General features: G+C 41.6%; 1 protein-coding gene across 2 annotated transcripts in view; it reads left to right on the top strand.

The window, feature by feature from the left end:
* The window catches only part of GABBR2 (gamma-aminobutyric acid type B receptor subunit 2), a 982,804-nt gene that overhangs the window by 680,283 nt on the left and 285,699 nt on the right, over positions 1–16,822 (top strand). For both annotated transcript variants that reach the window (XM_073630834.1, XM_073630835.1), the window contains exon 9: positions 10,421–10,501. In XM_073630834.1, coding sequence (XP_073486935.1) covers positions 10,421–10,501 — 81 coding nt within the window. The remainder of the gene's footprint in view (positions 1–10,420; positions 10,502–16,822) is intronic.

The following is a 16,822-nucleotide window of genomic DNA, read 5'->3' as shown; positions in this document are numbered from 1 at the left end:
CCACTTCTCCTAAAGCCCCACCCCTTAAAGAATCTACTTACTCCGTCCCCTGTATTCCACTTGCTTTCACCCATAGTGTCAGGAGTATACAGCTCAGCATCGCAGGACAGGAGTATACAGCACCAGTATCACAGGACAAAGGATACAGCTCAGCCTCACAGGTCAGGGTATATAGCTCAGCATTACAGATCAGGGTATATAGCTCAACATTACAGATCAGGGTATATAGCTCAACATTACAGATCAGGATATATAGCTCAACATTACAGATAAGGGTATATAGCTCAACATTACAGATCAGGGTATATAGCTTAACATTACAGATCAGGGTATATAGCTCAACATTACAGATCAGGGTATATAGCTCAACATTACAGATCAGGATATATAGCTTAACATTACAGATCAGGGTATACAATCCCCAGAGTCTTTATGATTGTTCAGAGGCCTGGCTCAATGTTATGATGTCACGCCCAGCCTCTGCATTTGAAAAAATGCCACCAGTTCAGCATCACAGCACAGAGTATACAGCCCCAGCATCACAGCACAGAGTATACAGCCCCAGCATCACAGGACAGATTATACAGCCCCAGCATCACAGGGCAGAGTATATAGCTCAGCATTACAGGACAGAGTGTACAGCTCAGCCTCACAGATCAGGGTATATAGCTCAGCATTACAGATAGGGTATATAGTGCAGCCTCACAAATCAGGGTATATAGTGCAGTCACAGATCAGGGTATATAATGCAGCCTCAGTCACAGATCGGGGTATATAGTGCAGCCTCAGTCACAGATCGGGGTATATAGTGCAGCCTCAGTCACAGATCAGGGTATATAGTGCAGCCTCAGTCACAGATTAGGGTATATAGCGCAGCCTCAGTCACAGATCAGGGTATATAGTGCAGCCTCTATCACAGATCAGGGTATATAGTGCAGCCTCAGTCACCCTCCTGTACATATTACCCCCCTCCCTGTACATATTAGCCCCTCCTGTACATATTACCCCCTCCCTGTACATATTATCCCCTTCTGTACATATTACCCCTCATCCTGTACATATTAAACCCTCCTGTACATATTACCCTCCTCCCTGTACATATTACACCCACCTGTACTTTTTAACCCCACTCCCTGTACATATTACCCCTCCTGTACATATTACCTCCCCTGTACATATTACCCCCCCCGGACATACTACCTCTTCTGTACATATTACCCCCTTCTGTACATATTATCCCCCCTCCTGTACATATTACTCCCCCTGTACATATTACCCCCCTGTAGATATTACCCCCCGTAATATTACCCCCTCGTACATATTACCCCAATTCTGTACATATTACCCCCCTCCCTGTACATATTACCCCCCTCCCTGTACATATTACCCCCTCCTGTACATATTACCCCCCTCCCTGTACATATCACCCCCTCCTGTACATATTACTCCCTCCTGTATATATTACTCCCCCCTGCACATATTACCCCCCTGTACATAATACACCCCCTCCCTGTACATAGTACCCTCTCTTGCCCACATTTACCCCCCTTCCTTTTACACATCACCCCCATGCATTGCATCCTCCATGTACACATTGGCACCCATCCCCCATCACATTGCCTTCTTGCACTTGTCTACTGTCTCAAAAAATATGGCTGAGATGTTGCAGTAATTACCGCTCAGCCTGGCAGGGGTTAAAGCTGATGCTTTCGCTGACTCACATTCTCTACTCACATTCTTGAGATCGCTAATCTGCCGACCTGTCAGTTCCTTGAAGTACACAGTAAGGACGGCAAAGCAGAGAAAAGTCCCATAACAAGTCACTGAAGCCAGAGTACTATGTGCCGATTGCAGGCTTCCCAGAGAGAGGTCTGAATGCTTACCTGGGGGCAGTCACAGTGCGAGGGACGTCCACCTGGATGTGTAGGAGCTGGAGGACAGGGAGGAGGTAGGCTAGGAGGAAGAGCTGTTCCATACCGCCATAGCGAGTGACATCACTGCACTCCACACAACAGTGAGCCGGGAAACCGGAAGTGACGCGGCAGTGGCAGCAAAAAGCACCGCTCAGTCTTCCTCAATCCCTGCCAATTAATAATTCGGAAAGAAGGCCAAGTACGAATCAGTGAGGAGTGGGAGTGTTTGCAGGCACATGCTTGCACCCCGAACCCTCCCTTAACACGGCCAAATCAGCTTCCCAGCCTGCAATCATCTAATTGCAAGCTGGGAAGCTTCCCATAGATTGCCGTGTGTCCGGCACCTGGACACTCTTAAAGGGCCTTTTTTTTGTTAGCTTGGGGGGCAGCGCCCATGCGCCCCCTATGGATGGGTCGCCACTGATATTAGGGCAGGAAAAAGTGAAATTCCTAAAATGGGGACGCAGAACAATACACATAAAAACACTTTTAAAGTAGAATGAGGAAGGGTTTAAACTTCTGACAAGGTTTTTATTCTGTCTTGCTGTCCTAGTGACAACCACTCTTTAGGTTCTTGTGCTGGAGTGATAGTGACAGGATTGGATCAGCATCAGTGGATTTTCAGCTTGTTATAGAAATTTCTCCTTTCAACCTGAAAGTCAGAGAAACGGTAACATGTCTGCAGTCTGTGACTGTCTCTTGTGCCATGTCTGCAGTCTATTATTATCTCCTGTGCCATGTTTGCAGTCTGTGACTGTCTCCTCTGCCATGTTTGCAGTCTGTGACTGTCTCCTGTACCATGTCTGCAGTCTCTGACCGTCTCCTGTACCATGTCTGCAGTCTCTGACTGTCTCCTGTACCAAGTCTGCAGTCTCTCACAGTCTCCTGTACCATGTCTGCCGTCTCTCACTGTCTCCTGTACCATGTCTGCAGTCTCTGACCATCTCCTGTACCATGTCTGCAGTCTCTGTCCGTCTCCTGTACCATACCTGCAGTCTCTGACCATCTCCTGTACCATGTCTGCAGTCTCTGTCCATCTCCTGTATCATGTGTGCAGTCTCTGACCATCTCCTTTACCATGTCTGCAGTCTCTGACCGTCTCCTGTACCATGTCTGCAGTCTCTCACCGTCTCCTGTACCAGGCTTGCAGTCAATGCGTTCACTTCTGCCTGTTGCCTCCTCTTTCCCTCCACCAGCTGTCACCTCTGCCCCCATGTCTCCCAATGTCCCTCCCATCCTCTTCTTCTTCCCGCCCAGCGATCACAGCCTTTTCCATCCCAACTCTCCCACCCCACAATCCCTATTTTACCCCACCCACAACTACCCTGCCCTCACCCAACTCCTTAACAACCCCCCTCCCCCCCAACACCACCTCCCAAACCACCCCTTTACCCACTCTTCCTAGGCGTTAGGTATCAGTAATTGGTATCGGCGAGTACTTAAAAAAAAAAGTATTAGTACTCATACTCTGTGCTTTAAAAATGGTAATGGTGCATCCCTAGAAGCAATACAAAGAGAACAGCATACTTTTTCATACAAGTACATGGTACAGAAGACACAAATCAGGAATATGAAATATTGGCTTTACTTATTCTTTAATTTGGCATTTATGGCTTCTCGTTCAGGGTTTCCAGGTTTTATTTTTGCAAATCTAGAAAATAATAGAAACCAAAGCCTTTCAGAGCATGTGTATTTATAGAAATAGTGATATGTAGTTGTCAATCTTTTTTTAAGTGACAGGAAATCACCTTAAATCAAAGCTATGTAGTAATTGGTGCCAAGAAATAAACATGTACAATTAGTATTAAAAGGCAGGTAATCTTTAATGGTTAAATATGACATACACCTACATAAGATAAAGAAAATTCACAACTGTCATTTAGGAAATTAATCCAGCTGCATGTATTGTCTCACAGAAGACAATGCTTTTTGCTGTCACAACTTCTAAGGGATTGTCAGACTACTGTCAAAAGTTTGTCAAAACTACTGTAATCTTATAACTGCAGTAATCATGTCATCATGTAACTACTGTAATCATGCCACCTAGAAATTTTTTTTGCGTGTGTCCTTCTTTTGTAGATATTTGTCATCATTTGCATATGGATGTATTTACAGTCATCATAAAAAACTAAGACATAACACTGTATAACAAAAGCTTTGGACAGAGGATATTGCGTAGTAGTTTCTAGACTGTAGAGTACATGTACTTAACAATGCTTGTTGTAAACAAGATATGAACTCCATAAATAATTTTTCAAATCCCAAAGGGGAAAATATCTATGGCACTATTAAAATGCCTTCCAAATACAGGATGGTTAGAAAGTTCTAAAAAAAAAAATAATACAAAAAAAGATACCTGTAGAGTACTACCATTTCAGAACAACATTTCAGGAAAAAAAACATAAACTAATTAGTAAATTAAAAAAAAATTCCATTCACAATAAAACATAACATACTGTATAAGCAGGGCTGTAAGCAGAGAAGCAAACTTGTGCTCATTAAACATTGGAGATATCCCTCAGACCATAGAAGCTGAACAGTACATTTCAAGATCCCTCTTCCCACGCAAGTCCCTACCTAGTCACCACTGAAACATTTCAGGTTATTACACCCTGTTCTCAAAGTATTTTACTAGAATAAAATAACCAATCCCACTGAAGATAGCAGTAGCAATGGAAAACTATATCATTATTGAACTGTTTAAATTTTGTATATTTTAAAACTGAAGATAATATATATATATATATATATATATATATATATAACCTTTTTATGCCCTTGAAGTGGATCTGGAGTCTCAGCCTTGCACATGGGGTGTGCCAGGTATGCCTGGGCATGCCCTAATCACCCCATTCTGTGCAGATTCCTCCTGCTGCCTGGGCTGTAGAGAAGGGGACTGGGGAATCTTTGTCCTCAGTCCCTTTCTCTGTCCCAAAAGTACGACATCCAGGGTCTGTTTAGACCGCTAATATTTCACCAAAGTCCCCCAATGGGGCTCCAAAAGAAGCTGTAAAAAATAACAAATACATAATGTATAAAATCATTTAAAAAATACAATATAGTTTAACTGGCAATTGCACGGTCATGCAACATTGTACGCAAATTAAATTTATATAATTTTTTTCTCGCAAACAGAGCTTTCTTTTGGTGGTATTTGATCACCACTGGGTTTTTATTCCTTGCACTATAACCTATATGTCATATAAGAAAAAGGGTGACACCAAGTCCCATGTTAACTTGGAAAATAAAATAATACTGCGCAAATATATGAACTAAATGTGACAGCTGCTACACAAGAATGAGACAAAAATTCAAATACAAGAAGTGTAAAAAAATGTAGCGCTAACAAAATATGTGCACAAATAATAAGTGCAATAATATTATGAATAAATATTCCCAGTCCAACATAATGTGATAGGTGGGTATAAAAATGAAAAAATATTTAATGTGAGTCTCATAACCCAAATCCCAAAAATGGGGAAATATGTGTAAGTCCGCAAACAATGGAGTGTGGATCTTCAAACGTGCAAGATGTAATGTGGAACATCAACAGTAGTGAATCCAAAAAGTCAATATGATGGATACTCTTACCAGAGCAGATGGACCCGGATGTCAGCGACACCAAATCATAAAAGCATAGACAATCGGATTAATGGCTCTCTCGGATGGGGGTGGAAGCCTGGGTTCTCCAAGGATGTCTTCAAACAACCTCATAGATCTCGACCCAACTGGAAACATGACTATCCAAATGAACTGCCTCAACAGTGTTTAAAGAAACTTTAAAAAAACTAGTTTTTTAAACGAACCGCCTCAACAGTGTTTATAGAAACTTTAAAAAACTAGTTTTTTAAAGTTTCTTTAAACACTGTTGAGGCGGTTCGTTTGGATAGTCATTTTTCCAGTTGGGTCGAGATCTATGAGAATGTTTTAAGACATCCTTAGAGAACCCGGGCTTCCACCCCCATCCGAGAGAGCCATTAATCCAATTGTCTATGCTTTTATGATTCGGTGTCACTGACATCCGGGTCCATCTGCTCTGGTAAGAGTATCCATCATATTGACTTTTTGGATTCACTACTGTTGATGTTCCACATTACATCTTGCACGTTTGAAGATCCACACTCCATTGTTTGCGGACTTACACATATTTCCCCATTTTTGGGATTAGGGTTATGAGACTCACATTATATATTTTTTCATTTTTATACCCACCTATCACATTATGTTGGACTGGGAATATTTATTCATAATATTATTGCACTTATTATTTGTGCACATATTTTGTTAGTGCTACATTTTTTTACACATCCCATGTTAACTTGTCACTGCTTCTCATGTAGTCTGGGCATCCAGGGGGCTCCACATGACCATCTTTTCCCTCATAAATCTTAAAAGCATATGTATAGCCTGTTGCCTTCCCACAGAGCTTATACATTTTGACCCCAGATCTGGCATGTTTGCTGGGAAGATACTGCTTGAATGCAAGGTGGCCAGAAAAATGAATGAGGGAACACATCTGGGAATTTCAGGGGAAGGTGATTTACGAGGGGCCGAATTTTGTGGAGCCGATCAAATTTGGGGTCTTCCCAAGGATGACAGAGTGTATTGTTATTGAAATGCGTAAACTGCAATAAATTCTCGTATCTATGTCTGGCCACTTCAGCAGAGAACAGGGGCATATGATGAATCGGTTCTGTGGACCAATATGGCTGAAATTCATTCTTTTTGAGGGTTAGGCCCCCAAAAAAAAAATAACTCGGAAACCATGAAAGGTTTCCATTCGAATGATCTGGCAAGGTACAAATTTGGGTTAGCTGTGATGTACTGTTTAGCATATAAATTGCTTTGGTCCACAATCAAGTTATAATGTTCTTCTGTGAAAAACAGCTAAAAAATATCAAATCAAGGGGAGTTGGTATATTTTCTGTTTCCACCTGAATTCCAGGTTGGGCAGTGAATGGGAGGATGTTCTTCTGAATCTGTGGGCTGACAATCAGAATTTGCAAGCACATCCGGAAGAACACTATGGGCTCTACGGGCCTATGTTCAAATTCTTGGTGGCTGTGGGACGTTACTTGTGCTAGCCATCACACCAGCTTGGACTGCACTTATGAGACACGCCACGTCACCAAGTTAAACTGCAATGTTGGGGTGTAAAAACTCAGGTTGTACTAGGCTGCTGGTGCTCACTAGCTCACCGAAAGGTAGTGCGGCACTAGTACTGGCATTCTGCTGCATATGAGAATAATCATGTAATTCTAGCACCTCAGCAAACTGGGCAAGGGGTCAGGTACGCCTGACTTTAGCAGGGACCTCTTCTCCATCATCTGAGCTACCTGTCAGGGTGCCGCTGCTCTCTACAGGTTTGTATACTGAGGTGGATTCTGTCAAATGGGTCACCCCTTCATTCTCAACAGACATGCTCACAATCTTGTATCCTTCTTCTCTAGTGTACCTTTCTTTGGACATTTTGGACACTAAATTTATAGGTACCTAGTGGTGACTCGTGGGAAAAAGAGCACCTGGCTGTGAGGGACTGCTTAAACCACTACAAATAAAATGTACCAGCTAGTGCTTGCAGAGATTAGGCCTGATCTTGCTAAAGCTGCAGTTTTGTGTACTTTGTATCTGTGTATCAAGTGACTGTGATCTATTGACACTGTACTAGTTGGGTAGGCAGAGGGGCTAAATGTAAGTGCTGGCAGGTGTTGGGACTGATCCTGCTAACTAATGGGGACACTATACTATTGGGGATGCTAGTATAGTTCTGATCTGATCAAAGATACTGATCCATTCAGACACTATACTAGTAATGGCGGTTATAGCGTGCTCGTGATAGTGTTGCTGGCAATCAAAGGATTAATGTGATGGTGATAGAGTGGCAGGCAATCTGACGCTATATTGGAGGGATGCTAAAGCTATCTGAAGTCGCCTGTGACACTAATACAGTGATTAGTGAAAAAATCTGTACACTGTATTAATGACACTGGAGACAGGGCAGTAAAAAGGTTAACTGGAGGACGATCAGAGGGTTAAAATGTGCCTATATAAGCGTTTTACTGTGTATTTGTGCTGCTTAACTCACTATGACCGATTTCTTCTCTCTCTGGAACTGAAAGGGCTCCAGGAGAGAAGATCGCATCAGTTCCCGTGTCTGTGTTTTGTAAACACAGACACAGGCTGATCTCTGATTCAGTACAGATGGTCAGCAGGCCCAAGCCAAAAATCATTGGCCTGGACCTGATGACTAATCAGTGTTGTACTGAATCACAGCACTGCCATGCCGATGGGCGCATCCCTCATCCTGCCCGGGAATGCGGATCTCGTACTAGAGTTATATAGTTATATGATCCACCGCAGAAGAGCTGCTCTGCCTCTGTATATGTAAGTTATGTGATCACCAAGCAGATATACAATATATATGTACTGTGTGTGTGTATATATATATATATATATATATATATATATATAAAATTCTTAACAATTTAAAAATAAAAAAAGGTTCAGGTTTTGACGTTGTCATCCCAATCCTGCCATCACCTAGGTGAAATTTAGAAAAGAAATGGAGTGACGGCTGCTGACAAACTGTTTAATTACTGATCTGGTTATGAGAACCTTACATCCACTACAAGTGCAGTTTGCAGTCCAGTACACAATATCAATTAATCTTAAACCCTGATGAAGAGGGTGTTGTTTGACTTCCAAACTGCACTGGCTTGATGGCATTTCTTTTTTAATTGATTTTGGAACAAAGCTCTATCTGGGCACTGAAAATTCTCATGTGGCGCTTCAGTCTTGATTTCCTTTATTACCTAGTGAGTCATTTATCAGCAACAAGAATACAGAAAGATGGGTGTTTAGATTTTATTAGTTGTGTGCTTGTTCCACAAAAGGGAATACAAGTCAATCCATCCAAAAGTTATATTTTATTAAAGTGGTATCAAACCCATAAGCAACCCATTATTATATTGCAGCTTACCAATTCTTAGATGTGATGGCTGCATTAGTTGTTGTGTTTTAGGCTCTCTATCTTTCATTTTCACCTGGTGATCTGTTGTTTCTCAACAGAACAAGCTGTCCTACAAATGTATCAGTGAATTGAGACAAACTATTTACCACTGGCAGGGATGCTTACAATCATCAGCTTTTATTTATTTATGTAAAGCCTTTATCCCACAAGGAACAAAACTGCTGTAACTGCAGTGTGAGTTGGAGTGTGGCTTTAATTTCTTAACGTATCTAAATCTGCTGGTACATCTAACACTCCCCTCCCCACAGACTGACAGTGCTGCTGTCCAAAGGTGCCCCTGTGCTCATTCATCCAGAGTCGGGGCACTCTTATACAGGAAGTGTGTTTCTGGCCAGATCACCAGATGAACACAGAGGGAAAAGTGTCAAACTAATGCCGTCATCACATCTAAGGATTGTAAGCTGCAATAAATTACTTTTTTGGTTTGGGGTCTAATACCGCTTTAAGTATAAGTGTAGTCTGTATGCTAGTCTAAAGGTCCAATAGATACCAAAAATGTAAATATCAGTTTTGGATGAACTGGTCCTTTAATATAATTTGGTAACACGTTGGACAGAGTTGTATGTATTTTTAGCGTACGGGCAGCAGAAATGTTGTGGTGCTTTCTTAGTAGAGTTTTGGGTAATAATTACATGTCAACATTAATTAAAATAGAAACCCAGTGCCTCCTCACACTCCCTACCACTCTTGGGTTTTAATAATTGCTTTCATAAATATCTTTTTACCTGGGGTCTTCTGGCTTGTCACATGACATCCTCTTATTCCTGTGGCAGCGGTGGGCAGTATTTTACAGAGAGCCCAGTCCAACATTGTGAAGCACCCTCACAGACTGTATCATGAGAGCCTGGGCTCAAAGGGAATGCGTTGAATGACTCCAAATAATTATTATTCTAGAAGTGTAATGGCAGAAGAGTGGAAGAGTGGCAGTGTATAGTTTTTGTGGAAGATACCAATGGCAACAAGGTAAGTTTTGTATTAAAGAAACCTGTCACGAGTGAAACACACGTGCTGCCTTTGCAACCTTTCCTTCCCAAGATGCTAGTTGTCTGGATGCCATGTCAACCTTCTCTGGCTTCACTACCTTTAGTCAGCGAGTGATAACAAGTATGAAGTTCTTCCTCTTCAGATCTGCATACTGGTTTTGGCTCATTGGCTTAAAACATAAAAGTCAGTAGGATAGTGTAACAACCAAGCTTTTTCAGAAGGCAGCCAGCAATGGAAGCATATTCCTCTTGTGACAGGTTTACTTTAGGCATTAAGTGGTTATCTGAACTAGAAAAAAGATTCCTTCTACATTACAAGGGAAGAACACTTCTGTGTTTTTTTTTACTATCTTTTTATGTTTGGAGCATCTCATGCCTAAGTATCTATTTTAAACCTAGTAAATTATATGTTAATCCATAGCAACCTTACAGAACAAACGTATGAGAAGAGTAACTAATGTAACCTATTACTTCCTTCCTTTGTCTTTCCGCAGATGGGAAAGAAGTGAAAGTGGGCGAATACAATGCCGTAGCTGACAGTCTGGAACTGATCAATGACACCATCAGATTTCAAGGTATACCTATACACAGTAAAATGTGCTTGACTTCACAAACCAAATGCATCACAATATTGTATGTCAGAAGAGATGGCACAAGACAGGTACACTAGCTGCATATAAGCACAAATGTTAATAAAGAATGCCAGACAAATGTCAAAACCCCCATTCAGTACATAGCTGAAATAGCTGAAAATAATTCTAATAATTTATACACTATATTGTGTGCAATTACTTGTATTTCTTCTCCATAATATGATTTCTGAATATTTTGTACATCAACTGAAATCAGTCTTACTGCTTAAAAAAAGCCTAACTTCACTAATGGCACATTTACATTTGCTTCCTGCTCTGTGTGCAGTGCCATGCACGGTACCATTCATTGTGAATGGCATCCCAATGCATAGTATGGTAGGGTGCAACGCACAACATGCTACAGTGTGTTACAACATACATAGGTTCTGTTGTGGGGGGCTGCATTGCCAAAAAAGGGTCACATGCGCTTTTTCATCTGGTGCATTGGCAACTGATGCATATTGAATGGGTTGCCTTAAGGCAATGCACATTAATGCATACTGTAACACACATTTAATGCAGCACAATGGAATGCCTAAGCGTGAATGGATAGAGTTGTGGAAATGTGAGAGCCACTGTCAGGTTCTAATTGTTGTCTGATTCTCCATTGAGACAAAGGAAGAGAATACGGGAGCAGATAGCAATATAATACTGACAGATGTTCTAACTCTTCCTCAATCTACAAAAAAGATAGTTTCCTTGTTGTCCCTATCTCCGTCAGATATATTTAACCAATTTGGTAATAGACAAGTAACACAACTTCTCAATAGAGCACAGCTTACTTCCTGCATTTATGTTTTCGAATTGACAGCAACAAGTTCTTCAGAAGCATCTACTCTTTGTAAAATCCCAACCAGTTTTAAATAAAGATTACCATTTCTACATAATCCAGATGAAAGTAGTGCAAATCCGATGAAATGCTTTGGCTTGTTGTCAATAAACAATAAAAAACTTTATTGCTTTTGAAAGTCTTCTCCCGCTGTGACAACTGCAGCTTGAAGAGCTGCTGTGTCATTTCTCTCCTAGCAATAACAACCTGACAGTTTCTAATTTTCTGGTGCCATGCAGCCCTTTAGCACTTATTTTGTAGCATTAAGAGCCCCCAAAGATATTAGCATACCTCACAAATTTTTGAGTGGCTTCTAGTTGTTAAATCATTTGTTCTATATATTTCACACTGTCTTATTTTTTTCTGTGCTATCCAAACCTTTTTGTTATTTTATGTATTTGTGCCTCCCTTCTCTCATTGATTTTTGATAACCAATCTCACTAATGCCGCGTACACACAATTGGAAATTCGGCCAGCAAAAGACCGATGAGAGCTTTTAGTCGGAAAATGCGACCGTGTGTATGCTCCATTGGACTTTTGCTGGCCGAATTCCAGCCAGCAAAAGATTGAGAGCATGTTCTCCATTTTTTGGTTGGAAAAAGTTCCTATCGGAAAATGAGATTGTCTGTAGCAATTCCGACACGCAAAATTCCTACGCATGCTCGGAAACAATTCGACGCATGCTCGGAAGCATTGAACTTCATTTTCTTGGCTCATCGTAGTGTTGTACGTCACCGCGTTCTTGACGGTCGAAAGTTCAGCGAACTTTTGTGTGACCATGTGTATGCAAGGCAAGCTTGAGCGGAATCCTGTCAGAAAAGCCATCATATATTTTTCTGACCAAAATCCCGATCGTGTGTACGCGGCATAAGAGAAATATCAAATGTGCTACAGGTAATTTTCTAAAGGGGGCTTTAGGGAGCACAAATGTGGAAGGAAATGTGAAGAGGCTGTACCAACATTTATCTCTAGCGGGCTCATATGATATTTTTTTTACTCCCCATATCCCCAGTCTCCAAGCACTCCTATATCATGTTTCCAGCCTCTGACCATCTCTTGTAGCATGCATGCAATCTTGAACCATCACTTGTAGCATACCTGTAGTCTCTGACTATCTCTTGCAGGGATAAGTTTAAGTTTGTACCAAATTTTGGCCATTTGGGCATTCAGACAAATATTTACCTGTTTGACGGGGCATGCAAAATTGTGGTAATACTTCTGCTATTATACCAGACCATTTTCTGCTGGTAATGATTGTTAAGGACACTAGTGGGTACAGGCACCACTGTGTCCTTAATAACCAGTGACATTACCGGCTCCATTCACTTACATGGCCGGGAATTCCTGGCCATGTAAGCAGGTGAGCCTGGATACTTAAAAAAAAACAAAAAACTGGGGAGGTTCAAGTGAGACCTTATTCAAAACAACAGCACGAGGTTCCCCACAAATTCTATTCCAGACCCTTGGGGTCGAGTATGGATTTCAAGGGAGAACCCCATGAAAAAAAATCAAGAAAAAGAAAACACAAGCCCTGCCCACCCCCCCCCCCCCCCTCCCTAAAAAAAGAATCCATACCAGTCTGTTAACAGAGCATGCAACCTGGAAGGAGGGGAGCAAGTGAAAATTAGTAATTAGTTAAAACAAATGTAAAAAAAAAAGTGTAAAAAAAAACAGACACCATTTTCTTTGATAAAAAAGAAAAAAAAAGTCCCACAATGTACAGGTATATCCACCATCAATCACAAAGTCCAGCAATGAACTGCAATGGCTGATGCCTGCCGACCTAGCGAAAGAATAAAAGAGCCACAGGCACATATTTTCCCAATTATTCACGTCTGTTTATGGGATCCCATGTCATTGCTCTTTGTTTATATCAGTTGTCATCCACCTGACCTGTCATTCAACAGGAAGTGACAGGAACAGACATGTGTCAGCGGGTTGCATATTTTGTTTTTTTTTATTTATTTATTTTTTTTAATTAAAGAACTGTTTTTTTATTTACACTTTATATTTTTTTGTGAATGAGTAGGGGTACTATGTACTTCTTACTCATTCACATAGGGGTGAAGCTGGTATCAGTGTGCCCCTATTGATAAAAGGGCCTTCCAGATTCTGATAAGCCCACTCGCCCACAGACTACCACAACCATCAAACCAGGGTTGTGGGAAAGAGGCCTTTTTTCTTTTTTATCATTTCAAGTTTATTGAAAAAAAAAGAATAGTAACAAAAGAATACACTGTATATTGCAAATTTTGCAGATGCAACTGCGTACTTTCCGTCTTTTTACAAAATAAACAGTTAGTGTGAAACTCGTGTAGAAGTCTAAATGTTTAACAGACACCGCATCACTGAGGTTATTTCCACTAAGCTGACTTTGTGACTGTAAAAAATACAATATAATATTTCTATCTACGCATTCGCAAGCCATTGCGACAAACATTTCTTATCAGTTGTTCAGATTGTTTATTGTTGAGAACAGGCAAAAGTGTGGTCTCTATGATTCTCTGAGACAATCTAACTCACGTCTATAAGAGAAGTACGGATTTCCAAGATATATACCAGTGAGAACATAGGCTATAGATCAACCATAAAGTGGTAAGAAGTTAGATGTAGAAAAAGAAGTAAGAAAAAGTAAAGGAAATAATGATGTGAAGGGCAGAAATAGAATACAGAGGCAGGGCACCCGCCCAGACCGCGAGGTCCCTCCCAAACCTAGTTCAGGAAGGGAATTCTGCAGAGTATTTGAAAAGCAACCAGGGTTGCCATGTTTTGTGGAATCGTTCGATATGGCCTTTGTCTTGAGCCAATACGTCTTCCATTTCGTGGATTTCACTGACTCTCGACAGCCAGTCCCTAACAGTTGGAGTAGATGTAGAGAGCCAGTGCAGAGGTATTTGAGATTTGGCTGCATTGAGGAGGTGAATCGTCAACGAGCGTTTGTAGCGTTTAAAAGAGGTATTGGACAGGTGTAGTAGACAACATGCTGGGGTCAGTTCTACTCTGGTTTCTGTAATTTTTTTAATTAAAACCCTAACTTCATTCCAGAATGGTTCAATTTTGTGGCAATGCCACCAGATGTGGGCTAGTGTGCCTTTTTCGGAGAGACATCTCCAGCAAGTGTCTGGTTTTTGTGTATCCCATTTGTGTATTTTGTCAGGAGTGCTGTACCAATGGGTCAGAAGTTTGTAATTTGTCTCTTGCAGTTTTGTGCTTATGGAACATTTATGTGCTAGGGCAGCCACGTACCTCCATTGTTTGTCTGAGATCTCCAATTCAAGTTCTTTCGACCATCTCCTCCTGTGCCCGTCCGATATCTCAGTCCCCGAGCGATTCAGCCACTCATATGCAACAGAAGTGGCCTTTTTAATTGGAGTTCCCTCCCGACACGCCGACTCCAAAGCCGTCAGGGGTCTATATAGTGTTTGGGGTTCTTTAATGTTACCTAAATAGCTTCTTAGTTGGAAATATGTCCAGAGTTTCAGTTGGGGTCGGTTTATGTCTGTCTTAAAAGACGACCAATCTCTGAGTTTGTTTTCATTATAGCAGTCTCCGGCCAGCAAGGGATCCCCCTCTGGAATCGTCTTAAGAGTCGGGTTATGTAGGCCTGGGGCAAAGTCTGGATTATCTGTCAGGGGCGTTAGAGGGCTGGGTGTTGTGGTCAGCTTTTTTTGTTTAGCTAGGCCTGTAATGATCTTCAGTGTGGTACCAGTGATCGGGTGCAACCTAACGACATGAGGTAACGTTTTGATAGAGGACCATGGCAGGTATTTAAGCGGCAGCGTGGCAAGCGTTGACTCTAGTGATACCCAGTCTTTCTCCGACTCATGGCAATGCCAGTCTATGATTCTGGTTATGTGTGAGGCCTGGTAGTAACTGCGGAAGTTCGGGAATTGGATTCCTCCTAGATCTTTGGGTTTGACCAGGGTGCCTAGTTTGATTCTGGGTTTTTTATGTTGCCAGAGAAATCTCATGACCATTGTATTAAGTTCGTTGAAAAATTTCTGAGGTATCTCTATCGGTAGTGTGCGGGTCAGATATAAAAATTTGGGCAGTATGACCATTTTTACTATGGCTGCTCTGCCGAACCAAGAGAAATAGTTCTCATTCCAAGCTGTTAGATCTTTCGCACAATTTTTTAGAAAGGTCACAAAATTTCTCTCATATCCCATTTTTAGGGATGGTGTAAGCCAAATTCCTAGATATTTTAGTTTGGTCCTATCCCAGTTAAATGTTGAATTCGCCTGTGTTAATTTGAGTACACTGTCTGGAAGGGAGAGGTTCAGAGCCTCTGACTTTGTGTAATTAATTTTTAGATTGGATAAAAATCCGTAGTGTGCGAATTCTTGTAACAGGTTGGGGAGTGTTATAGTCGGTTTCGTTAAGAAGAACAATAAGTCATCTGCGTATGCAGCTACTTTGTACTCTCTATTTTTAATCTGGAAACCTTGTATTGCTGTGTTCTTTTTCACTGTTCTAATAAAGGGCTCTAGTGAGAGAATAAATAAAAGGGGCGATAGGGGGCAACCCTGTCTAGTCCCATTTTTAATATATACTTTTTCTGAGAGAATTCCGTTTATTTTTAATTCCGCTGTTGGGTTCTGATAGAGGGCCGAGATCCAATGCAACATGTTCGGACCTAAGCCCACCCCTCCACACACCGCCAGCATGAAGTCCCATGCCACACGATCGAAGGCCTTCTCCGCGTCTGTTGAGAGGAGAAAGCCTTCGATCTTCCGTTGTCTCACAGCCTGTGTTAGCAAGAGAGCTTTAGTAACATTGTCTCTGGCCTCTCTGTTTGGCATAAAGCCCACCTGCTCCAAGCCAATTAGTTTTGAGAGCAGCGGCCCCATCCTCAATGCAATGATCTTCGCGAACAGCTTGGCATCGAGGTTCAACAAAGAGATGGGACGGTAGCTAGCACATTCCTCTGGGTTTTTGCCCTCTTTCGGTATAACCGCAATATGGGCAGAAAGAAAACCAGGAGTGATACGTCTTGGCTTGGATAAGGCGTTCAATGCATCTTTTAAGGGTTCAGTCAGAATCTCTATGAAGGATTTGTAATATGTGGCGGAATATCCGTCAGGACCCGGGCTCTTGCCTGGTTTTAGTAATTTGATGGCCTGTTTGACTTCCTCTGTTGTGATTGGGGCTTCTAGGAGATCTGTATCCTCCTTGGGCAGAGATGGTAGTCCGCTATGTCTTATGTAGTCTTGTATGATTTGTGTCCTATCTCCTAGCATTTGTGGAGGTTTATGTTGTGGGGGCAGGTTATAAAGCTTCGTATAGAAAGCGTGGAAGTGATTAGCTATTGCCTCAGGTGTTACCTCGAGCTTTCCCTCTTTGGATCTGATACCAACTATCTGATTGATTGAATTTTGTTCTCTGAGGGCCCTCGCCAAGAACCTCCCAGCTTTGTCACCTGACTCATAATAGAG

The sequence above is a fragment of the Aquarana catesbeiana genome, linkage group LG05, assembly GCF_042186555.1.
Source record: "Aquarana catesbeiana isolate 2022-GZ linkage group LG05, ASM4218655v1, whole genome shotgun sequence".
Lineage (NCBI taxonomy): Eukaryota > Metazoa > Chordata > Amphibia > Anura > Ranidae > Aquarana > Aquarana catesbeiana.
The sequence above is the reverse complement of the archived record's forward strand: the minus strand, read 5'-3'. Positions and strand labels throughout refer to the sequence as shown.